We start from the raw sequence: 27,214 nt of genomic DNA on the forward strand, positions 1-27,214 counted from the left end.
AGTTTTAATTATTTTTTCCAATATTTTGACTATTACACTTGTCAATGATACAGGTCTATAATTGCGGAGGTCTTCCCTGCTGCCACTTTTGTAGATTGGAACTATGTTAGCCTTTTTCCACACGTCTGCTACGACTCCTATACACAGGGATGCCTGAAAGATCAGGTGAAGTGGAATGCTAAGCTCAGATACACATTCTCTCGGAACCCATGGGGAAACTCCATCTGGACCAGCTGCTTTGTTCTTACATAACTCCAAGAGCATTTGTTTTACTTCGTCACTGGACATCTCTATGTGCTCTCTGCTGTTCTCTGGAATTCTTATTGTATCTGGTTCTCTGAAGATCTCATTTTATACAAACACACTTTATAATGGCCCTGCGGGCCGCTCCAAGCAACAGCCTGGTGGACCAAACTCTCACAAGTCGAGTCTGGCCTCGGGCCGGGCTTGGGGAGTAGAAGAACTCCCAGAACCCCATCAAGCAGGTATCCTAACTTTTCATTTAATGTTTCACTCATTTCATTTTCATTTTCCGTGTATCTGTCCCCCATTTTCAACCTCTGAATATTATCCTTTACCTGCAGCTTGCTTTTAATGAATTTATAGAAAATGCCTAGATCTGATTTACATTTGTCTGCTATACTGTTCTCAAAGTTCCTCTCTGCCTCTCTCCTTACCGACGTGTAGGTTGTTTCTTGCATCTTTGTATCGTTGGTATGTTTGGGGGGTTTGGCCTCTTTCTATAATGATTCCATGCCTGTGTCTTTTGATCTCTGGCCCTCTCGCAATTTCTGTTGAGCCAACCCTGTTTCCAAGGTCTGCATGTCTGTTTTGGAATGCATGTTTGTGTGCCTTCATTGTATATTTTGCAAATTTGGCATCTCATTTACTTCCTTGCCTAGCAACAAGTCTGTCCAATTACAGTACAACCTCGATTCAACGTACTATATGGGACCAACCCCAGTTCGTTGAATTCGTAGCAAGAGGTGACCTTCAGGAGGCGTTTGTCAGTGTCTTTTTTTTTTTTTCTTGTACACAATAAAAATGCATTATCATATTACATACTGTACCTATATATTACTTCTCTACTAAAAAATACTGTAATTCATAAATTTACCTTATTGTTGAAGTTATGTCCATCTTGAAGTTTCGTGAAGTTGTGAATGCTCTACATTAAATACGTACTGAAGTGCATTATGCCGTTAGCACTGTGTTGATTAAAAGTAGTTCTGCTGTATGTTGAGTACTACAATACAGTTTATGAAAACTATTGTACACTAAAATTACTGCAACTTTAATTTTAACAGTGTACACACTTAAATTTAACACTTGTTCTAACTGTTCATGCCACACAAATGTTTTTAGATGTTTGCATCAGCTTTGCTGGTGCTGGCTGCTTCTGTGGGTTCAGCTGCTTCTGAGCTGGTGCTGGCTGCTGTTGTACCAGTGCTGGGTACAACTGTGCTCGTTCTGGGTACGGCTGTTCTCGTGCTGGGTACGGGTGTTCTCGAACTGGGTACGGCTGTTCTCGTGCTGGGTACGGCTGTTCTCGTGCTGGGTACGGCTGTTCTTGTACTTGGTACGGCTGTTCTTGTACTTGGTACGGCTGTTCTTTTGCTGGGTATGGCTGTTTTCGTGCTTGGTACGGCTGTTCTCGTATTGGGTACGGCTGTTCTTGTGCTGGGTATGGCTGTTCTCGTGCTGGGTATGGCTGTGCTCGTGCTGGTTGATTTTCTGCTACAAGTTCTTGCAAAATATTGCTTCATTTTTGGCATTAAGCCACTATTAGTAAGCCCCTGAGACATTTTGTTTTATAACCAAAGAGCTGTAGTAAAAAAATGGTCAATTCCACAATTATTCTTCCACCGGCGGATAAATACTGTACGTCAATCGCAGACAAAGCTAAGGGCACTGGGTGCATACTGTATGAACGCAGACTAAGTCTATACGTACACCCTACTGTAGGCTGGTGTTTAAGCCAGGTCCAGTAACATAAATTTCTCTTAAATATTCGATTTACATCAAATTATATATTTTTGGGTTATATATTTAGTTTAGCAACATTATGATGATAAAAGCTATAAAAAATACTTATTTTGGAACTGATTTATTAATTTTATTATTTCGAAGCCATAGGTCACTGAACTGTGGCGACGAAATCGAACAAAACACCGCCGGGTGTTGTGTTTGATTTCCAGTAACATAAATTTCTCTCAAATATTCGATTTATACCAAATTATATATTTTTGGGTTACATATTTAATTTAGCAACATTATTACGGTAATAAGAGCTATAAAAAATACTTTGGAACCGATTTATTAATTTTATTATTTCGAAGCCGTAGATCACTGAACTGTGGCGACGAAATCGAACACAACAAGCATGGCGTTGTGTGGACAGGGATTAGACCCGTCCACTCGTGCTGGAGTTGTGCTGCCAATAATGTGAATAATTTCTCAAATAGCAGATATCTATCTTATTACAGTATATTTTTGGTTTTATTTAGTTAGTTTAATTAGGATAATAAAGAGTTATTAAAACACCAGTTTTAGAAATGATTTATTAATGTGAAACGTTCAAAGTCATGGGTCACTGAACTATGACAACACAGACGAAAGTGAGTGAAACCTCATTGTAAAGTGAGGTTTACTGTACAGTATTCCCTTATCTGTCCACCCTCACTCATCTTGTTTCATCACAGAAAATGTATATAAGAAGATTTTAACACATTAGCTAGCTATTCACGCTTTAGCGTTTAAATTAATTTACAAAGATACGTGTGCCACAAATCGGTGAACGAAAATCATTGAAACTCGGTCGTTCACTAATTATGGACCATTCTGGCTGGTGTTTGGTTCATATGATTCACTTGTTGTGTGGTTCACTTGTGTGATCCAACTTGTTTTATGGAGGAATTATTAATTGTAATCTGTGATAGAATGAGACAGTTTTCCACCACTCTGTGAACTCTGTCCCAACATCGTAAGCTTGTGGACCACTTGTGGTTCACTTGTGTGGTCCACTTGTGTTGTCCATTTGTGTGATCCAACTTGTCATATGAAGGAATTATTAATTGTAATCTGTAATGGTATGGTAAAGTTTTCCATCACTTTGAACTCTGTCCCAACATCGTAAGCTTGTGGACCACTTGTGGACCACATGTGCGGTTCACTTGTGTGGTCCACTTGTGTGATTGAACTTGTCATATGAAGGAATTAATAATTGTGATCTGTGATAGAATGTGAAGGTTTTCCACCAGTCTATGAACTCTGTTTCGACGTTGTAAGCAAATCCGAACATCCCCCGCTTCGGCGAACCATTGTTCGTCGAATTGGGTGAGTAAATCCAGCCTGAAAAGTGTGCGAACTAGCCGGAGATTCGTTGAATCGGGGTACGTTGAATCGAGGTTGTACTGTATATCCATGAAAAAAAATTCTTAGTTCCCCATAGCATTCTCTCTTGAAAACGGGTTTAACAACTGTTTAAATGTCCCCAATCTCTACTAGATTATATCGCATAGCGTATTTAATGTTCATGAGGACGTGATCACTCTTGTCCAAGGGAGGAAGGTACTGGATGTCAAATACCTCTTCTTCTTTCCTGGTGAATACTAGGTCCAGTACTGACGGAACATCCCCTTCCCTCATTCTTGTGGCCTGCTTGACGTGTTGATACATAAATGTCTCAAAGATATGGTTTAAAAATCTGCCTGTCCAAATGTCCTCTGTTCTTGCCTCGTAGGCCTCCCAGTCTATTGCCTTAAAGTTGAAGTCCCGCAGTACCGACAATCAGGATTTATCTTTGTCAGCTCTTACCATAATCTCTCTCATGACCATCATGAGGCCCTCTCGTTTATCATCCAGTTCTTCCTTTGTCCATGTGTTGCTTGCTGGTGGGCTGTAGGCATTTAAAATTATCAGCTTATCTTGATTCCAGACCTGCAATGCCATTATGTCAATATCTCGAGGGTTTGCAAATATTAACACTTACCTTCAGGTGTTCCTTCACCAGCACAGCCACTCTTTCCCCCCCCCCCCCCTTCCTAGTTTTCCCATCACGTCTCCAAACTGAGTAACCCCTTGGGAATACGACCTCATTTAAAATATTTTCTTTAAATTTAGTCTGTTAATGCGACAATATCTGGGACTTTGAGATGAATTATATCCTTCAACTCCAATATTTTCAATCTCGCTCCATCTATATTGGTATATACTATTTTCAGGAATATGTTCCACTTTCCTTTGTTCTTTACACCCCCTTCCTTTAATGATTTTGTTGCTTTGTCTTTATTTACCATTTCACAAGCTTTCCAGTCTGACACTTTGTAGAAAAAAGAATTCCTTTCTTCATTTCTCTCCCGATTTAGACGTTTTGCTTCAATGAGGTTCATTTTCAGCTTTTCTCTGTCCTCTTTTGAGAGGTCTTGTCTTATTGACCAAAGTTTGGCATTCTCATCACATTGCAATTTTCTGGCATTTCAAAGCACTTCTGTCATATACTTCACTCCATTAAACGTCACCCTTAAGGGGCAGTTCTTGTCTTTCATATTTTCCTATCCTCCTAAAATCACTAACATGCTCCTTTGAATTTAGGCCTTCTCCTAATCCTACTATTTTTTTCTGTGATTTTCATCTCTTCTGCTGCTCAGTCCACCCTAGATGAAATTTCCTTTTCTAAACATCTAAATATTATTATGAACTTCTATCTATTGTGTTTAGTACCAATTTACTGTTGGTTACCAGTTCTTTCCTAATTGCTTGCCTAAGATCCACTTCTTGTTTATCATTTCTGGTTTTGACTTCCAAACACACTTCCTTGATTGTCTGTCTCTATCTTTTACAACTTGAGCATACGTCTCTTATTTCTTCTTAATACTTTTCTAGTTTTTTATTAACCTCCTCTATGTGAGTTGTCAATGAAGTTTTCAGTTGTAGATCCTTACCTAACTCTATGTTAGCCCCTCAGGCTCCCTTGGAGTTGTTCACCATATGAGACTATTTTCTTGTTTATTTCTTCAAAGTTACCACACTGCAATATCCACACTTCATTTTCTTTCACTAGTTCCTTAATTTGCTCCTCCTGATTTGTTACCTTGTCTGTTAATGCAGTAATAATCTTACCTTGCTGAAGCATACTCCCTTTTAGAGTGCAAAGCTCACTCCTAAGAGCTCCATTATCCTCTTCCAATTTAAGCACTTTCTCTTCATAGTTCTTTTGCATATCCTCAATTATCTCTAACTTGACAAGAACACCTCCTTTCCCTATATCTTGTGGTGAGAATCCTTTGAAACAATCCTCTGTTGGTGTGTTTACATTTCTCGTAGTGGCAGCGGCCATCTTTGCTTTTGTTCTAGAAACAAAACAAACTTTTCCAACTCGGCTATTTTCACTCGCCTTTTCTTGTTTATTGTATTTTATTTGCTTTTACACTTCCCTGAACCCTTATGTAACCTGGGACACCACTGTAGCCCTCAACCTGTTCCCAATACTTAGGTAATTTGATTATTCCAGAAACTTGCTGCATGTGACTCCTGCCTCCTCTGGCTCCAGTCACTCTCCCATGGTGTGACCTTAATTCCTTGCTCAATGCTTACCAGGCTGTTTGTGCTGTATAGTGGCTTTTCATATTTGTAATAAATAAGTAAAAGATGAAATAAATGAACTTTAGAATGAAAATTCATTAAATTCTTCACTATGTTGTGCAGGCAGTGTCGGCACCAACTTGCAAGGAGATGCTAGATGTGCTGTCTTCTTCAGGCTTTCAGGTAAGTGTGATGTGTCCAGGTACAGTACAATACCAAAATACCATAGCTGTGTCTACTTACAAAGCAAGTTTTTGCTGTGCTTTATTCAATAAATAATGACTAGTTATCAAAGAATGCAATGTGTTCATAATTTAGTAATAAAAACCTACACCCCTTAACCCCCCCCTTGATTAACCCTTTGGCTATGATGCCATTTTGTCAGCCCTATCCCTACCAAGTATCAAAATGCAGCCTTACAACTACATTTTTAAATTAACATCTATTATTACATTTCTAATAAGAATACCACCAGTCATTTTCAGTGGTACTATTGAAAAACCAAATTATAATTGTAAGGAAAATATTTTATCAGCCTCCATTTTATATTGGAAAGTATTGCACAAAACCTGACTATGTGTTTCTAAGACATAATATTTGTGTATAAATACAACAAATTACAGTACCACGAACAAATTACTGTAATTTGTTTTAATTTTGAAAGGCTATTTTCTCTTTCTGGTTTCTCTTTTTTACTTATTTTTTTTTCTTATTAGAAATTTCCATATTTGTCATGAAAAGCATTAAAAATTAGTTTTATATAAATTACAGTATTATTTTTCCATAGATTGAGTTGTTACATAGTAACGGGTACAAGAAAAGATAATGGTAACTGGTATATTAAGGCCATATATATAGATTTTAAATGTATAAAATATAATAAATTGTAAAAATGAGCATACATAGGAAATTTGAGTGTCTGTTCAGCATTTAGTTACAAAATATAACTAAAAATATTTATGGTATTTTCTGGGAGGGCTCCTATGGCAGCTCTTTGGTACATGCCACTTGGCAAATTCCACCCAATTCATTCCACACAGAGCCCGTGTAAGTCATAGGCCTAGACAGGGAACCACAGGCCCAAAACCTGACCCCCCCCCCCCCCTGCCCTCCTCTAAAGAGACATAAGGTGCAAGGAATCATAGCTCACCCTTACCTTAAAGAAGGGTAAGGGTGAGCTATGATTCACCAGAAGGGTAGGCAAACCAAAATTACAGGTCACCAGAAGGGTAGGCAAACCAAAATGCAAACTGCAAGGTAAATAAAGCATAGAAAAACAGAACAGTGAAGCCTGGAATCTGCTGAAGCACAGGCCCGTGAAGCGGTACATAGTTCCAGCTGTGCCCCACCAGGGCACTTAACACCTTCCTCCTTAATCCACAAACCTTGACATCTCAGTCTCATTGCCTTGCAATTTACGTCTTTGACGTCCTATGTTATGCTCTTCTTCTGGCCCCAGCACCTATTGGATCCCAGCTTTTTTTATAAGTGCTGGCCATCCTGAACTGTTTTTTGTCCTGCATGGACCGTTTACTTGTGTATTTATTGTGTTTTAGGGTCTAGTTCACAATGCATTTCTGTATTTTTGCCTCGCTTTTTGTATGGACTCTGATTAACTGTCTACTTCAAACTACATATGCACTTCATTAGAAGCATTTCATTACATTCAATGCAGGTTTTTTCCCTGTATGTTGATGTGTGGCTTTCTTGTATGTTGTTTTCTTATTTAATTTTCTAATACAAAAAAGCTTGTTAATATTTACCCTTACTCATTATAGAATTAAAAGTATAAAAATGTTAGGCAAGACAAAAACATAACATAAGCTCTTTCCACACTTGTAAATAGATTCCAGTATTCCTATATATTTCTTGCTCACAACATGTTATAATGTACAGTACTAATTAATCCAACACTCCTTAATTATGTTAAAAAATAAACATAAGTAGGTGTGACATGGTCATGTGAGGGGTTTGAATGATACATAATTGTTGATTTTGGCTCCATTGCAAAGAGTGATATTTTATTGTCCCAAACAGATGGCAGCATTTACCTTATCCAGGTGCACACTACATGATTTTGAAAAGTTACAAATCCACAAGGGCCGTGACGAGGATTGGAACCTGCATCTGAGAGCATCCCAGATGCTGCCTTAATCAACTGGGCTACGACATGGAAAAGAATTGCAACCAGAAATTCTACTGAATTTACTTGGATCCTGCAGCCTTTCCGAAACACAAACCAGGATTTTACACAATTCCCCCTTGCACTCTCGCTATGTCAATAGGCCATTCTACCTCTTCGTCCTTACTTCATTACACGCAGAAATTACAGTAGCATGATGAATCAAATGAACTTGGTTTGTGTTTCGGTGAGGCTGCAAGTAAATTCAGTAGAATTTCTGGTTGCAATTCTTTTCCATGTCGTTGCTCAGTCGATTAAGGCAGCGTCTAGGATGCTCTTAGATGCAGGTTCCAATCCTCGTCACAGCCCTTGTGGATTTCTTCATTTGATTCATCACGCTATTGTGATTTCTGTGTGTAATGAAGTAAAGGCGAAGAGGTATAATGGTCTATTGACATAGCTCATTTGCATGGGGGAATTGTGTAAAATCCTGGTTTGTGTCTTGTAGAGGCTGCAGGATCCAAGTAAATTCAGTAGAATTTCTGGTTGCAATTCTTTTCCATGTCGTGGCCCAGTCGATTAAGGCAGCGTCTGGGATGCTCTCAGACGCAGGTTCGAATCCTCGTCACGGCCCTTGTGGATTTGTTCATTTGATTCATCACGCTATTGTGATTTCTGTGTGTATTGAAAAGTTACATTTTATTAGAAAAGTAAATTAATAAAGACTGCATATGGCAGCAAAGCCCTTATTTTCTTGTTAGATCACTTGCTTTCTTTATAGCCAAAGGGTTAATTAGGCTACTTCAATATGTATTAAGAAAATACTGATACCACTAGCAATCTGAATTAAAAATTAAAAGATGATACAAATGGAATTCACGTTACAGTACAACCTCGATTCAACATACCCCGATTCAATGAGTTCGCACACTTTTCAGGCCGGATTTACTCACCCGGTTCGACGAACAATGGTTCGCCGAAGCAGGGGATGTTCAGATTTGCTTACGATGTCGAGACAGAGTTCACAGACTGGTGAAAAACTTTCCCATTCTATCACAGATTACAATTAATAATTCGCTCATATGACAAGTTCGCCAAGTTCGATCACACAAATGGACCACACAAGTGGACCACACAAGTGGACCACAAGTGGTCCACAAGCTTACGATGTTGGGACAGAGTTCACAGAGTGGTGGAAAACTGTCTCATTCTATCTACAGTTAATAATTCTGTAAAAAGACAAGTTGGATCACACAAATGGACCACACAAGTGAACCATATGAACCAAACAAGCCAGAATGGTCCACACAACAAGTGACATATATTAACCAAACACCAGCCAGAGTGGGCCACACAAGTGAACGACTGAGTTTCAATGATTTTCGTTCACTGATTTGTGGCACACGTATCTTTGTAAATTAATTTAAAGGCTGAAGTGTGAATAGCTAGCAAATGTGTTGAAATCGTCTTATATACATTTTCTGTGATGAAACAAGATGAGTGAGGGTGGACAGATAAGAGAATACTGTACTGTAAACCTCACTTTACAGTGAGGTTTCACTCACTTTCGTCTGTGTCGTCATAGTTCAGTGACCCATGACTTTAAACGTTTCGGATTAATAAATCATTTCTAAAACTGGTGTTTTAATAACTCTCTATTATCCTAATTAAACTAAACTAAATTAAACCAAAAATATACTGTAATATGATAGATATTTGGTATTTGAGAAATTATTAATGTTATTGGCGGCTCACAAGTCCAGCGCGAGTGGACAGGTCTAATCCGTGTGCACACAACACCATGCTTGTTTTGTTCGATTTTGTTGCCATAGTTCAGTGACCTACAGCTTCGAAATAATAAAATTAATAGATCAGTTCTAAAATAAGTATTTTTATAGCTCTTATTATTGTAATAATGTTGCTAAACTAAATATATAACCTATAATTATATAATTTGATGTAAATCCAATATTTGAGAGAAATTTATGTTACTGGATCTGGCTTGAACACCAGCCTACAGTAGGGTGTACGTATAGACTTAGTCTGCGTTCGTACAGTATGCACCCAGTGCCCTTAGCTTTGTCTGTGATTGACGTACAGTATTTAACCGCCGGTGGAAGAATAATTGTGGAATTTACCATTTTTTTACTACAGCTGTATTGTTATACAATAAAATGTCTCAGGGGCTTACTAATAGTACCTTATTTATGCCAAAAATGAAGCAATATTTTGCAAGAACTTGTAGCAGAAAATCAACCAGCACGAGCACAGCCATACCCAGCACTGGTACAACAGCAGCCAGCACCAGCTCAGAAGCAGCTGAACCCACAGCAGCAGCCAGCACCAGCAAAGCTGATGCAAACACCTAAAAACATCTTGTGTGCCGTGAACAGTTAGAACAAGTGTTAAAATTAAGTGTGTACACAGTGTTAAAATTAAAGTTGCAGTAATTTTAGTGTACAATAGTTTTCATAAACTATTGTAGTACTCAACATACAGCAGAACTACTTAATCAACACAGTATTAACGGTATAATACACTACAGTACGTATTTACTGTACAACATTCACAACTCCATGAGACTTCAAGATGGACATAACTCCAACAATAAGGTAAATAACAAATGTAACGCAGTATTTGTTAGTAGGGTAATAATATATAGGTACAGTATATAACATAATGCATTTTTATTGTGTACAAGAAAAAAAAAGACACTGATGCGAACACCTCCTGAAGGTCACCTCTAGCAATGCATCCAACTTACTGGGGTTGGTCCCATATAGTATGTTGAATTGAGGTTGTACTATATTAATTTTTTAACATTCATTTTCATTTGTCATATCCACACTATTCTCTAAGTTACTGTGAACTTTTTTTTTAGGTGATAGGTGAACGCAAGATTTACTGCCGTGAAAAGAGCAAGGAACCTCCATATTGGGGCCGAGTGCGTGTGCAACTTAAGAATCAGGCTGGGGAACCTGTGAATCCCAAGTTCAGGTATGGTTATATACAGGGGTGCAGTGCCAGTTTTATAGGTACCAGAGCTCTGGTGAGACTGAAAAAAGCATGTCATTTCCTATCCTGTTTCTATATATATATATATATATATATATATATATATATATATATATATATATATATATATATATATATATATGTCGTACCTAATAGCCAGAACGCACTTCTCAGCCTACTATTCAAGGCCCGATTTGCCTAATAAGCCAAGTTTTCATGAATTAATGTTTTTTCGTCTACCTAACCTACCTAACCTAACCTAACCTAGCTTTTTTTGGCTACCTAACCTAACCTTACCTATAAATATAGGTTAGGTTAGGTTAGGTAGGGTTGGTTAGGTTCGGTCATATATCTACGTTAATTTTAACTCCAATAAAAAAAAAATTGACCTCATACATAGAGAAAAGGGTTGCTTTATCATTTCATAAGAAAAAAATTATAGTAAATATATTAATTCAGGAAAACTTGGCTTATTAGGCAAATCGGGCCTTGAATAGTAGGCTGAGAAGTGAGTTCTGGCTACTAGGTACGACATATATATATATATATATATATATATATATATATATATATATATATATATATATATATATATATATATATATATATATATATATATATATATATATATATATATATATATATATATATATATATATATATATATATATATATATATATTATATATATATATATATATATATATATATATATATATATATATATATATATATATATATATATATATATCAATCAATCACACGATTAAATATTTCGTGTTTGTACTCGCTAATTATCATAAAATATAATTATCAAACAAATAAAGAAAAAATATAAATCATGAATTTATCAATTAAGTTAAAACACTTAGTGCTCACAAAATACAACCAGTGAGATGTTTTACAATAGTTTCCACAAAGGGTGAGGTGTGAGGTGTTTTCAGGTGTGTGAAGCAACTCTTGTCCTGGTGTCATCTGCTGATCTGTGGTACAGTAGCCATATGATGCCATTGAACTAGAGGAGGTCCATGTAGTTAACCCTTAAGCTGCTAAGGGGTCCCGAGGAGATTTACACCCTTGTGCGCAAGAAAAAAAAATTAAAAAATTATTTTATCTACTAAAAATGTTAATTTGTGTTCCCTGAGCACGGGGAAAATACAAAAAAAATTGTAGGTGACATATTTTGGGTGCAATAGACCGAGGAAGTCTGGCAAAAGGTGGGCATTGACAGAGAGGTCGTCAGACCCAGTCACTGTCACTCGAGCTGACAGGTGGGAGTTGCCATAAAGATATTATTACTTAATTATTTCAATGTGTCTGATTGATTTTTATCTTAATTTTTTTGCAGTAATATTATTCAATAGTGTGTATTGTGATATATTTATATAATAAAAGTGGTGAATCATCGCTACCTTACCTTGAGGTGCTTCCGGGGCTTAGCGTCCTCGCGGCCCGGTCGTTGACCAGGCCTCCTGGTTGCCAGACTGATCAACCAGGCTGTTGGACATGGCTACTCGCAGCCTGACGTATGAGTCACAGCCTGGTTGATCAAGCTAAGGTTGGTCACAGCTATATTCAAAATTATGGTGTGCATATTGTTGATTCAATTATTATGTTCATCAAACAATGAACAAATACTGTGTCGGTTATTACACTATATACACATGTTATATATAAGTATCTGTATGTTTTGTTCACCATAATGAACCACTAAGTTGGTATTATGAGTGAAAAAGCAACGAGGAGTGACCGACACACACCAGCCAGCCACTCACTCCCTCAACACCTCACTTGCCCACATTCTCCTCCCACCATACTGTTTTTGCTTTTATTCACTATATACAGACGTTATATGTATCTACATGTTTTGTTCACCACAACTGCACAACTAAGCTGATATAGTTAGTTCAGGCACTAAGAGACGTCACCACACACAGTCAGCTGGTGGCTCCCTCACTCATTCCAGGTCACACGCACTAAACTTTCTCCCCCAACAATACCGTTTGTGGTGTTATTACAATATATACACATATTATATGTAAGTATCTACATGTTGTATGCACCGTAACTGTACACCTAAGCTTGTGGAGTGCCCAAAGAGCATAGTGGTCACCCTATGCACTGCCAGACAAATCATGCAGACATCACCTCCGTCACCCATATGGCTCCTCCCAGCATAATCCTTTTGCTGTTATTACACTAATACACACATTATATATAAGTATCTACATTTGTGTTCACCAAAAAGAACCACTGAGCTGGTATAGTGAATGCAAAAAAAAAACAGGTGACTACACAGTCAGTAAAAGATGCAATCTCCCTCCGTCCCTCGGCATCACTCCTCCCACAGTGCTAATTATTACAGCAATCCTGCTATTATCACAACCCTGGTCATTTTTATCACAGTCGGGGGTCATCTGTAATATTGTCATAGCTAAATAATAGCAGTTGTTTATTTTTACATTTTTCAATAATGCTGTGGTCACAAGCTGAACAGCATTGCTGTTCGCTCATGCTGTGTGCGCCAGCCTTGGTTGCTCCAACAGTACTGTGCCTCTCACACCTGAGAATATTGCCCACGATTTAAAAAAAAAATGGCGTCTGTTTACAAGAACCCTGAGGAAGCTAATGTGAACCCCATGTAGCCAAGGGCCATTTGAATTGTGCCTGGCACCCTATGGCGTATATATATACGCCATGCGCACTGTGGGACATGTTACTCATGGCGTATATATATATATACGCCATGCGCAGTTTAAGGGTTAAACATAAGTGTTGATACATGATTTATGAGAACTCTTGAGTGTGTATTTATTATCAGGTTCGTGTGACTGAATCCTCTCTCACGTTCAGCAGTACTAATAGGAATAACTTGTAACAGCTCAGTAATGGGTATAAATCTTGGGGGGGATGCAGTATCTATGATCATCCACATAGTCTCTAAAGGCATTTAGTGCAGAGTAAGAAAAAAGATTAAACCTCTTACAGACATAATATTTCAGCTTCTCCGTAATTAGATGGTATTTCAACAGGCCAGTAATCTTTTTTTTTTTTTTTTTTCTCAAGGACACATTTCACTTAGCAGTGATTTATACATACTTTGAGGTTCAGAAGTTTGGGAGCCTTTCATGGATGTTGTCGTGAACATACAGTACTGTAAATTGTTCACAAGACTAGTAAGAAATTGTTAATAATTAACACTTTTCTGGATTTTCGACTTGGAATTACAGGCGTTTTCCCTAACCGCTTGTCGGATCACGACGTAAATTTACGGTGCGGTTTAAAATATTTGTAAAAAATCCAGTTTAAATCCGATTTACTTGGGGTTTGTTTCAAACTCCGCGCCATGAAATTCCCGTTCTCTCGGGTAGGCCGCAAGTCACGTCGGCCTACTGGGTCACGTGACAGGCCGTGACCCAGTGATCCGTCACGTGATCGGATCTCTCTCCCCTCGGCCGCCAAACTCACACGTTTTCAAGGATTATTACCCGTTTGTGTGTGTTTATAACCCACTAAATTCATCAATAATGGATCCAGCACCAGGCCCAAGCGGTGTTTCGGCTACAGGAGCCTCAGAATCAAGTGGAAAAGACAGGATTACCGCCATCTATAGGAGGTTTGCTGGTATGAGGCTCACTCCCACCAAGATTCCCAATGTCTTGGATGCCTTGATCAAGCTGAAAATGAACGAAGTGATGCAGAAGGTGAGGATGTAGAAGAAGAATTTGAAATTGGGGGCCGTAGACCCCTTGGGGATGACTCAACAGAGGATGAGACTGAAAGCCAAACTGAGGAGGAGGAGGAGGGGGCGAGTTGCGGGCGACAAGCGAGTTGTCTCTATGATTACCAACCTACACAATGCAGACACAAAGAAAGTTGAGAAAAGAAAACGAGTTCGCAGGGCAGATGGAACAGTAAGACTACAGCAGGTTGTGGTGAACAAACCACAGGCAATTGTTGACTACAATAAGTTCATGAAGGGCGTTGACCACTTTGATCAAATGGTAAAGTATTACCATTTCGCCAGGAAATGTCACAAGTGGACCAAGAAAATAACATTTTATTTCTTGCAAATGGCATTGCAAAACGCTTATGCATTGTACAAGGCCAACACAGATGATCGAAGGAAACTAACTCTGCTCCAGTTCCATGAAGTTGCTATTTGGTCTTTATTGAAATTTGACAAGGCAGAGTGGCCTGCAACAACTACACCATCTCCACATCTAGTTCATGCTCCAGACATAAATGATGACACTGGTCCTGTGTATCCTGCTGCTGACCCGTCAACACCTGGCCCGTCGGGTGTGAGGCTTCACGTCTACACCTAGTGCTGAAGCTGAATCTGATGAAGATAATTCATATTCCACATTAGTGTTTGAAAACAATAGTGAGAGCGACGATTCAGACAGTAGTTTATTGCCAACCCAGAGACAACAGCGACGTGTTGTTATAGCAGAGACTCGCCTGAACTATAAATTGAAACATGAGCTGGTAAAAATTCCCAAACGTCGCAGGTGTGAAGTGTGTGCAAAGTCGGGTATCAGGAAGGAAACTGGTATAGCGTGCAAGACATGCGATGTTCCACTTTGTGTCATACCTTGTTACACCACTTATCACAGGAAAAGGGTGTATTGGGTGGACAAGAAATAACCACCCGCACCAGCTTCACTCCACCTAGGAACATCTGTTGAGCAACTTCAGGAATCAGTACCTGAAGGAGGTGGAGTGGAGATAAAATGCTCAACTTATTTTACTACAATCGTCTTTGCTTTGGTAAGTACACATAATTGTCTTAGATTGTTTCAGTATTGTAGTCTATTTTCTTAGGAATATTTTGATACCTAAATGAGAACTGTAGCACGAAAACTAAAGTAAGTATACACGAAACAAGAGAAACTTTTTTTGTGGGTGTTGCGGGTGTGAGTTGGAGTGTCAAGAGCGGGTTCCGGTTGTGTGTTTTCTGTCATCTCTACAACTGTGAATTACAAGGAATTGTATTTGATATGCATATGTCTGTGTAGGGAATTTTATTCCGAACACTATACAAAAGAAAAAAACGGTGTGAAACAAGTATAAACTTGAAAAACATGAGCAAAGTAAAAACGTTTGACGCTCACGGGTACAAACACGCGTAAGATTTTATTTGCCGCAAATTTATTTGACGCTGTGTTGGCCAACTCTACCCATGTTCTTATAGAACTTTCTATTGCCAACACATTGCTATAAAAATGAAATACGTAGCTCCAGAAATAATGTCAGGACAGTGAAATAAGTATAAACATTCAAAGTGCTGCATCACACCAGTGTCGTTCCTGCTGAAATCACGGCTAACGCTTCGCCCAGTTCCCACACTCGTGCGGGTCACCCAATACCATAATTAGACATTGATAGGCATATGTCTGGGTGGGGAATTTTATTGCGAGTTCAGTGATATCAAAATGAGCGCTGTAGGATGACTGTGAGGCTGCCAACAAACGAAAGAGTATGAACATTTACTTCCTGTTTGGGTGTCACGGCGAGTCATCTTCATGTTTATTTACTTCATGGTGGGATACCAAATGCTTGGGTGACATTTTATGCATATGATCTTGTAGAGAATTTTATTGCCAACGCATTGATACCAAAATGAAAAACGTAGCTCGAGAATTGATGTTAGGAGCGTGAAAAGATTATACACTTTTTTGTGTTTACGCTTGAGCGCCCAGAACGCCGCGCGCACAACCCGCTTTATTTTCAGCAAGTGCCGCGCGCACTAAAGTGTTAATAGAGACAATTTTCTTTGTGCTTGTTATGGTAATTCCTCCAAACTTCCCCTTTTCAATTGTCTTTTGAGCTTCTAAAGTTCTAGTGCCAGGTTTCTCTTTTAGTCCATGCAAGGACCTTATGCTCCGTTGAATAAGTTTATCATCATACACAATCAAAGCAGTGCGTTTTTTGTAGACTCTCTGACAGTAAACCAAGTTCATGCAACGTGTCATACATTTAGAGCTAAATCAAATAGAAACTGTTCTGAAGTTAGCTTTTACAACAGACCTCCATAGGTTTTTGTCACTTCTGAATCTTGTTTCATCTTTCACTGCTTTTTCAAAATGAAAACAGTGCTTCATAATTTTTTCACACTGCTGCAACTGTTCAAAATGAGCTGGCCACTTACCTGGCGCTCAGAACACGGACTATTTGAAAATCTGTTGTTCAAGTTGAGAGGCACATTCAGATAGTTCCTTTTGATTTAGAGGTGATCTACTGTAAACTGAGTACAATTTGTCCATAAATTCTTGAAAATTATTAATTTCATGAACTTCTCTCACTGAATAACCTACAGAAAGTTCTAATCTGTCATTAAGACAGTGCCAGATTATTATATCAGGGGAATTGTTCATTGAGAATTGTTGCAATGCCAGATTTAACACCAAGCATGACACTTGCATCCCACACTAGCAAATGCTACAAGGTTCTGTTTCAAATATGTAAGTCATCAAACCCATGATAATTGAGACAGCTCAATAGATGCCCAGCAATTGTTGCTGCTTTCTGAGCAGGTAGTTCAGTTAGATCTAAGAACATAGAGTGGGGATAACCTTCCTTATCACTTTCACATTTCAAGTAAATTGTCAAGGTTGCTTAATGCTAAGGCTTGTTGATTCATCAATGAGAACAGAATCTTGCCATTTATCTGCTTGATATGTTAGCAAATTTTCTTTTTTCATATTAATGGCTATGTAATTAATTATCTCTGGAATGGGACTGCATTCCCACACTAGTGCCACAATGTCAACACCATTTTGCTCTTGTAGTTCCAGTAAGCCAAAGTGATCAGAGTATGATCTGTCATTCTGAGCTAAATAATGTGCAGAACACAAAATTGAACACGTTGTCTTTAGATGTGAAGCATTCATGGCATCACATTTATAGACCTGTATCATTAACACTTTCGCGCTCTCCGCAAAGGTCACTCAGCCAACCGAATGTGCGCGCTGCGTTTTTATCGCTTAAGCGTAAAAACAAAAATGTGTATACTCTTTTTACTCTTCTGACCTTAGTTCTCATGCTACGTATTTCATTTTGGTACCAACGTGTTCGCAATAAAATTCTCTAGAAGAACATTCGTAAAATAAGTCACGAAACATATAGGGATACCAGCACCAAATAAATAACTACGTAGATGACTCGCCGTGAGCGCCCATCAGCAACACAATGTGTTTACTCTTGGGATTGTAATCACCTCCACACTTGTTCTACAGCGTTAATTTTGGTATCAATGGACTCGCAATGAAATTCCCAACACGGTGATATGAATATAAGCGTAGAATAATGATGCAGCCCGCCCGCAAGAGTGTGGGAAGTGGTGAAATTGTTACCCGGTATCGGTGACGGGACGATGCACGGCGCTTTGAAAGTTTATACTTATTTCACTCTCATGACATTAATTTTCTATGTACGTCATTTATTTTTATGTCAATGTGTTCGCAATAGAATGTTCTATGTGCCCATAGGTAAAAAATATCAACAAAGCGTAAGTTAGAATAGCGACAAATATAAAACAACGCTGGAACATATCAGTGAGCGTCAAACACACACGAAATATTTTTACTTTTGTTATGTTTGTCAAGATTATACTTGTTGCACACAGTTATTTTTGGTTGTATATTGATCGGAATAAAATTCCCTAAACAGACATATGCATATAATACATGATATGGGGGAAGAATTACCAGTATAAACGGCTAAAGTCACCCACCTGCAACCCGTTTGGGACAAAATACCATTTGATCGAAGTTATCCACACCTTTCATGAACTTATTGTACCATGCAGCCTAGTGGTAAGAAAGAGAGCCTCATAGCGCGCAGTTTGAAACAAACCCAAAGTAAATCGGATAAAAATTGAATTTTATACAAATATTTTAAAAGTAGACATAACTTTATGTCCACTATGCGTTTACGTTAGACGAAACCGAACGCGCCGGCGCGTCCAGATAGCGCGAAAGTGTTAACAAGTGTAAGAGTCAAAATATTGGAAAAAATAATTAAAACTAAATGGGTAGAACACCTGGAGAAAAACGATATAATATCAGACAGTATGGTTTTCGATCTGGAAGATCCTGTGTGTAACGAATTTAATCAGTTTCTATGATCGAGCCACAGAGATTTTACAGGAAAGAGATGGTTGAGCCATTTTGTTCAAGGGGATTAAAAGGTTGGTCCCTGTCATAGTCGAATTCCGTTACCCCGGTGGTCCTGCACAGGCATTGCTAATGGTCAATGACGTCACCAGGTAGCCGCTCAGTGACCCTGCACAGGTACGTTCAAGGGGATTAAAAAGTCGGTCTATGAGTCGCGTGTTTTGAGTTACCTCAGTGACCCTGGAACCAAATGTATAATAACATCATTCCTAATCTATTTCAAATCTCCTATTTACTTCCAATCTATGTTAACCAGAACATCAACTGTCGCTGTTAGATGAACTTCAGTAGGTCTATTCCTAATCAATATCCCCTTTTTTCTCCATTTATACACATCAATAATGTAACTCCATTAATATTCAGAAGGTCCTATTTATTCCCCTTACCTATCTGGAAGCTATATAGTGTCCAGCCAAGGATTGTTTATTGAGCATAGGAATGAATGAAACCCACCATCAGTCATTTGCATGTAGTAAAGGAGGAGCAACACATAGTATGAACTATCATGGTACCTAAAACTTTGGTAGCTACTGTAACTCATTTGAGGTACTAGACACTAGTGGCAACAAAGGTAACCCTTCATAACCATGTAGTAAAACACATTAGAACAACCCCAATTGGGCTGACCATTCACAAATAAAACAATGTTGCAAGTCACGCCGCTAACGGTTCAGTGTTAAAATATTATTTTCTTTGTTTCAGCTCTCGCGAGGACGTTATGATCTTTACAGCAGATAAGATTCCACAATTAAAAACCAGAACCAATCCCAAGCACAGCCAGGATGCACAACAGCAACAAGGAAAGCAAGGCAAGGGAAAGAAAAAAAAGTAAATTACCATTATGTCTTGTGAAACTACAGTATGTTAATAAAGGAAATGCAAAATAGTTGTACTGTACTTTATTCCTACATGAAACTGTAGTTCATTTTATCGTCATGCATATTTTTAAAGTATTTCTTATACTGGGTAGAATATGTAGTCAGATTACAAATACTCTCTTGAAACCTTTTGTAACTCAAAGAGATTTGTAATGTTTTGACTGTAAGCAAAGTGTATTACTTTTAAATACAGTGGCCCCTCTGTTTTCGAATTTAATCCATTCCCAGATATGGTTCGTGACCCAAAAATTCGCGGCCTGTAACAAATTTTCCCATAAGAAATAATGTAAATTGAATTGATCTGTTCACACTTCCAAAAATATTAATTTCAAAATACTTTTCATACCTAATTTGCACAAATATTTAGTACTATAGTACAATGGGGCCTCGACTTACAATGCTAATCCGTTTCCAGAGACGGATCGTAAGTCGAATTGATTTTTCCCATAATAAATAAAGGAATTGCATTAATCCATTCCTCACCCTCCAAAATATTAACATACAAATACATTTTATATGAATACAATGTTTTTTTCCAACTACAATACAGTACCAAAGTTTCTCTTACCTTTATGGAGGGCCTTTGATGGCGTATGGAAGATGGTGATGAGAGGGAGAATTGTTACTGTTTGGAAGGGGAGTCCCCTTCCATTATCACATCAGACAGTGATGTTTTCTCTGGGGTACTCTCTCTCCTACGTTTTGCCTGAACACCACTAGGACCTGGTTGTGGTTCACTGCTTGTTTGTCTCACTACAAATTTGTCAAGAGACATTTGTTTTTCCCTTCGTTTTAACATTTGTCTGTAATGATGCATCACAGTGTCATTGAATAGGTTAAGGCAACGACCTACTGCAGCTTGATTTGGGTGAGTCGTTTCAGCAAAGGTTTGCAATTCTTCCCATGCTGCACACATTTTCTTAATTGTTGAGGAAGAGACATTCTGTACTCTTGTTTCTGCTCTATGGTCATCCTTACATGGGTTTTCATATGTTGAGCCTTACCCCTGATTTTCCTGGGACTCATGGCATGATATATAATAATTACTTTAATGTTCAAAATGCAAAAAATCACCACAAAAGCGGAATTTCTTATAGGCGCGATCGTCACTAAGCAGGCAGCTGTAGTAAACCGAGGCAGGTCGGCCGCGTGACCGGAAACCACACGCTCGGTCGACCCGAACGTGTACAAATATCGGATGTCGAGTCGCATTTTTCCATGAAATTTACATCGTAACTCAAAATTATCGTAAGTAGGGGCAATCGTATGTCGAAGTGCCACTGTATGTACAAGTTATACCTTACCTTTATTGATGACTCTTGTTGGTGTATGGAAGATAGTGAGGAGGAGCAGATGTTAGTGTTTGGAAGACGAGTCCCCTTCCGTTATAACATCATGCACTGATGACTTCCCCGGGGTACACTCTCTCCTACGTTTTGCAGGCATAATACTAGGAACTAACTGGTTGTGGCTCACTGCTTGCTCGTCTTACTAAGAATCTGTCTGAAGACATTTTATTTCCCTACATTTTAACACTTGTCTGCAGTGAGACATCACATTGTCATTAATAAGGTCAATGCAACAGCCTGCTAAAGCTTTATCTGGGCGAGTCTTTTCAGCAAAACTTTACAGTTCTTCCCAAACTGCACACATTTTCTTAATGAGCCACGGACATCCTCTACTGCCTCCTCCTTCCCTGAAAATTTGTTGTACTGCCTAGCTAGTTCAATAACCTGTGTACCATTTTCACGTTTACAAATGATCTCTTGTTTTTTCTCTATGGTCATCCTCACATGTTTTCTTAGGTTGAACCTTATCACTGACTTTCTTGGGATCCATGGAATGATATCCCAGGCCATGGATGCCATCCCATATGGAATTTTTGGCACTCCAAAAAGCAATGGAATTAATGCACGATCGTCACTAAGTGGGAAGCACTGGTAAACTGAAGCGCGGGCAGCTGTGCCACCAGGAACCACATGCAAGGTTGCCCATACATGATATCAACAAACTACGTTACTCAAGGCAAAGCTCGTAATCCGATTTACATTTTATAAAGAAATTTGGCTCATAACCCGAAACATTCGTAAGCCGAGGTGTCACTGTACTGGAGTCTGGGGACAAACAAAGAACACAGTTCAAGCTGTAGGATCATTGCAAAAATTTTCAACTGAGAAATAATGAAAGACCTCTGTAGGGAGTCAGCATCCATGGCACAGTGGATGATGTGCACATCTGCTTAATACTCGCTTGATGGGGTTCTGAGAGTTGTTCTACTCCCCAAGCTCACCCCGAGGCTAGGCTTGACTTGTGAGAGCTTGGTCCAACAAGCTGTTATTTGGAGCAGCCCGCAGGCCCACATACCAAGCACAACCCGGTTGCTCCGGCACTTCTTCAAGAAAATTATAGTTTTCTCTTAACCCTTAAATGGTGCATGGCTATATACATTATATATAAATATCTATATAATAAATTTATATAAATATACACATTATATATAAATTAGTGGTCGTGATGGTCAAGTGGATTAAGGCGTCTTGTACATACCAGTTGCGTTGCTCCTGGGAGTATGGGTTCGAGTCACTTCTGGGGTGTGAGTTTTCAGTTGCATATTGTCCTGGGGACCATTCAGGCTTGTTCGCACATTATATATAAATATCTACCTGTTTTATTCACCATACTTGTACAAGTAAACTGGTATGGTGCCCAAAGACCATCGTGGTCATTAGTAAACAACATGATAAATCGTGCAGACGACACCACCACCCTCACCAAAATGGTGGCTCCCAACCTACTCCTCTTGCTGTTTATACTCTCTATACACACGTTATATATAAGTATCTACATTTGTGTTCACCATAGCGAACCACTAAGCTGGTATGGTGAGTGCAGTCAATAAAAGGTGGTCACACACTGTCAGAAGACATTGCCACCACCCTCCCTCCCACAGCATTACTCCTCCCTCCATGGAGTTGGATTCGTTGCAAGAGGTGACCTTCAGGAGGCGTTTGCATCAGTCTTTATTTTTCTTGTAGACAATAAAAATGCATTATCATATTATATACTGTACCTATATATTATTACTCTACTAACAAATACTGTTACATTTGTTATTTACCTTATTGTTGGAGTTAAGTCCATCTTGAAGTCTCATGGAGTTGTGAATGCTGTACAGTAAATACATACTGTAGTGTATTATGCCGTTAACACTGTGTTGAGTAGTTCTGTTGTATGTTGAGTACTACAATAAAGTTTATGAAAACTATTGTACACTAAAATTACTGCAACTTTAATTTTAACACTATGTTTTGCTTTGTCATGAGGCTGGAGTGTTCATTCCGTGACTTTGTTGGACATACCGGCACAATCAAGGAACATCCGTGCACCATGTCGGCTCCAAATGCACTCAGTGTGTCAGTGATGGCTGATTGGTGGGTGGATTGGCAGGGAGGGAGGCAGGAAGGGAGGCGGGCAGGCAGAGCTTGTGAGGGAGAGGCAGGCAGGGAAGGAGAGGATGGAGATGGATTGATGGAAGCATGGAGGGAGGGATGGAAGGATGGATGATTTGAGGGTGTGTGTGTATGGGCTGTAGGGGTGGGGGGGGGAGGTGTGTCGGTGGTGGTTATCTTGAGATGATTTCGGGGCTTTTTAGTGTCCCCGTGGCCCGGTCCTCGACCAGGCCTCCACCCCCAGGAAGCAGCCTGTGACAGCTGACTAACACCCAGGTACCTATTTACTGCTAGGTAACAGGGGCATAGGGTGAAAGAAACTCTGCCCATTGTTTTTCGCCGGCGCTTGGGATCGAACCCAGGACCACAGGATCACAAGTCCCGCGTGCTGTCCGCTCGGCCGACCGACTCCCCCAGTGAAGGGACCGACTCTGTGATAACCCTAACTCTGACCCAGTTAACTTTTTTTTAACTTGATTTGTTTCTTCAATTCTTGATGGATGGAGGGAGAAAGGGAATGGATGGAGAGAGAGGGAGGGAGGGCTGGAGAGAGAGAGAGGGAGGAAGGGAGGGAAGGAGAGAGGGAGAGAAGGATGGAGAGAGGGATGGAGGGAGGGAGAGAGGGAAGGAGGGCTGGAGTGAATTATCAGGGGGAAAGCGCCAAGCCATTACGACTATATAGCACTTGGAAGGGGTCAGGATAAGGATTTGGGATGGGACGGGAGGGAGGAATGGTGTCCAACCACTTGGACGGTCGGGGATTGAACGCCAACCTGCATGAAGCGAGACTCTCGTTCTACCGTCCAGTTCAAGTGGGAGGGATGGAGAGAGCGAGGGAGGAAGGGAGGGAGGGAAGGAGGGAGGGAGGGAGGGATGGATGGAGAGAGGGAGGGAGGGAGAGAAAGAGAAAGAGAGAGGGATGGAGAGAGGGAGGGATGGAGGGGGAGAGGGAGGGAGGGATGAAACAAGCATGGTGTGTGTACAGGGATTAGACCCGTCCACTCACGCTAGAGTTGTTCCAATAACATACAGTAATTTCTCAAAGAGCAGATGTCTATCATATTACAGTATATTTTCGGTTTTATTTAGTTTAGTTTAATTAGGATAATAAAAAGCTATTAAAACACTGGTTTTAGAAATTATTTATTAATATGAAACTTTCAAAAGTCATGGGTCACTGAACTATGACGACACACAGACGAAAGTGAGTGAAACCTCACTGTAAAGTGAGGTTTACAGTATAGTATTCTCTTATCTGTCCACCCTCACTCATCTTGTTTCATCACAGAAAATGTCTATAAGGAGATTTTACCACATGTAGCTAGGTAATCACGCTTCATCCTTTAAATTAATGTACAGAGATACGTGTGCCCCAAATCAGTGAACGAAAATCATGGAAACTCAGTTGTTCACTTGTGTGGATCACTGGCTGGTATTTGTGTGAACCATTCTGGCTGGTGTTTGGTTCATATGGTTCACTTGTGTGATCCAACTTCTTAAGGAATTATTAATTGTAATCTGTGATAGAATGAGAAAGTTTTCCACCACTCTGTGAACTCTGTCCCAAAATCGTAACCTTGTGGACCACACACGTGTCCACATGTGTGGTCCACTTGTGTGGTCCACTTGTGTGGTCCACTTGTGTGGTCCACTTGTGTGGTCCACTTGTGTGATCCACTTGTGTGATCCAACTTGTCATATGAGAGAATTATTAATTGTAATCTGTGATAGAATGGGAAAGTTTTCCACCAGTCTGTGAACTCTGTCTGGACATCGTAAGCAAATCCGAACATCCCTCGCTTCGGCGAACCATTGTTCGTCGAACCGGGTGAGTAAATTCGGCCTGAAAAGTGTGCGAACTAGCCGGAGATTCATTGAATCGAGGTTGTACTGTAATAGCATGAACAAGTATATTATGGCATTTTTAGACGATGCTGTGGTCACAAGCTGAACAGCAGTGCTGTGAGCTCATGCTGCGTGCGTCAGGCTTGGTTGCTCACTCAATACTGAGGCCCCAACACCCGGGAATTTGGCCCACGATTTTTTTTTTAAATGGCGTCTGTTTACAAGAGCCCTGATGAAGGTGCGGTGAACCCCGTGTATCCGCGGGCCGTTTAAATCTTGCGTAGTACTCCAAAGCATCACATGATGCATCACGATGCACAATTTACTGCAAGTCGGTCAAAGCATCATATGATGCGATGCGCAATTTAAGGGTTAAAGCTGTCCACGGTTGTTCCGGCAATATTTCTTATACTCGCTCATGTTTACGCTGGGAGGATGTTGAACAACCGTGAACCTCAGATGTTTATACAGTGTTCTCTGATTGTGACTATGGCACCCCTACTCTTCACTGGTTCTGTTTTGCATTTTCTTCTATATAGTTCACTCCAGTACTGTATGTTTGTTATTTTACTGCGTAGATTTGTGACCTGCCCTCTAGTATTTTTCACGTGTAGCTGTCGTAAGTGTAGCATCACTTGGTCAGTCAGGTTAAATACTAATAGAATCGAACTCAATATTTGGTGCATTTACAGAAACCCACACAAAAGACCACATGGATAGTGAAATCTGGATCCCAAATTATAATTTATATAGAGGTAACAAAGTAATTAGGTCAAGTGGAGGAGTAGGTCTGTATATTAAAGAGGAACTGGCATGCACAGAGCTCCTAAACTCGACCAATGAGGTGGTAGAGGTACTTGGAATCATGGTAGAAAATATAAATCTTAATTATTATGCTAGCATACAAACTGCCAGATGCAACAGTTGAGGAATTCACTGAGTAGATCCACAAAATAGAGAATATCCTTGATAACCTAGCAAACCCAGCACCAGATATTATTTTCCTTGGAGACTTCAATCTACCCAGTTTAAAATGAAGAATAGTAAACAATAACATTATAGCAGGAAATCAACCTGGAAATAACCAATCACAGGTCAGAGAACTACTGAGATTCTGTGACAAATTTTCGCTCAGTCAGCAGATTACAAAACCAACTAGGAACTGAATATCAGGTCCAGAACACGCTGAACCTGATATTCATGAACAATGATGAGCTAATCGGAGACATTACTGTCTCAGACACTACGTACTCGGATCACAAACTCATTGAAGTGCAAACTTACATTAATTACGGTAGTAGGCCCAAGAGAAATGACAAGCGAGAAGGGTTATTCAATAAATTCAATTTTAATAATAAAAGGATAGACTGGGAGAAAATAAACAGGGAACTTACAAACATTCAATGGGAAAATGTTCTAAGTAATAGAAATCTTACTCAAGGAATAGAAAAATTGACTTCTGAAGCCTATGAAGTCTGAAACATGTTCCATAGAGGAAAGCCAGAAAGGTTCAACATAGAAAGAGAACACAGATGACACTACAAAAAAGAAAAAAGTTAACGGAATACCTGAAGCAGACACGACTTTCCATACAATGAATGAATAATTTAAACAGGGAGATTGAAGAAATCGAACAGAGACTGAAGCATTCATATCAGATTAAAGAAAGGCAACTAAAACAGAAAGCAATTCAAGAAATAAAGAAAACCCAAAATATTTCTTCACATATGTTAAATCAAAAGCAAAAACCACTGCTAGTCCAGGAGACCTGGTCGACGACCGGGCCGCGGGGATGCTAAGCCCCGGAAGCACCTCAAGGTAAGGTAGTATTGGACCTATTCGTTCTAGTGAAAGTTCATACACTGAGGATGACAAAGAAATTAGTGAAATCCTAAAAAGGAAGTATGAGGGCGTTTAGCACCCCGATACACAGCATGAAAGTGGAAGATCGGGACAACTTCTTTATGCGTGATATCCAAACCCCTGTAAATATATAACAGATATCAACACAAGCGTGGCAGATTTTGAAAGAGAAATCAACAATATGCCTAGGCACTCAGCCCCGGGTACAGACTCATAGAAATCAATATTTATAAAGAAATGCAAAGTGCCAGTAGCACAGGCACTCAGTATAGTGTGGAGG

The 27,214-nt window shown here is 39.5% G+C and overlaps 1 protein-coding gene across 2 annotated transcripts in view; it reads left to right on the forward strand.

The window, feature by feature from the left end:
- Srp19 (signal recognition particle 19) overlaps positions 1 to 19,785 on the forward strand; it is a 60,614-nt gene extending 40,829 nt beyond the window's left edge. The window contains exons 3-5 of one of the 2 annotated variants that reach the window (XM_045738437.2): positions 5,707 to 5,766; positions 10,587 to 10,702; positions 19,602 to 19,785. In XM_045738437.2, coding sequence (XP_045594393.1) covers positions 5,707 to 5,766; positions 10,587 to 10,702; positions 19,602 to 19,731 — 306 coding nt within the window. In that variant the 3' untranslated portion in view covers positions 19,732 to 19,785. The remainder of the gene's footprint in view (positions 1 to 5,706; positions 5,767 to 10,586; positions 10,703 to 19,601) is intronic. The other variant, XM_069299994.1, reaches the window with a different exon arrangement.
- The last annotated feature ends 7,429 nt before the right edge of the window (positions 19,786 to 27,214 follow it).

Source organism: Procambarus clarkii, chromosome 43 (genome assembly GCF_040958095.1).
Source record: "Procambarus clarkii isolate CNS0578487 chromosome 43, FALCON_Pclarkii_2.0, whole genome shotgun sequence".
Lineage (NCBI taxonomy): Eukaryota > Metazoa > Arthropoda > Malacostraca > Decapoda > Cambaridae > Procambarus > Procambarus clarkii.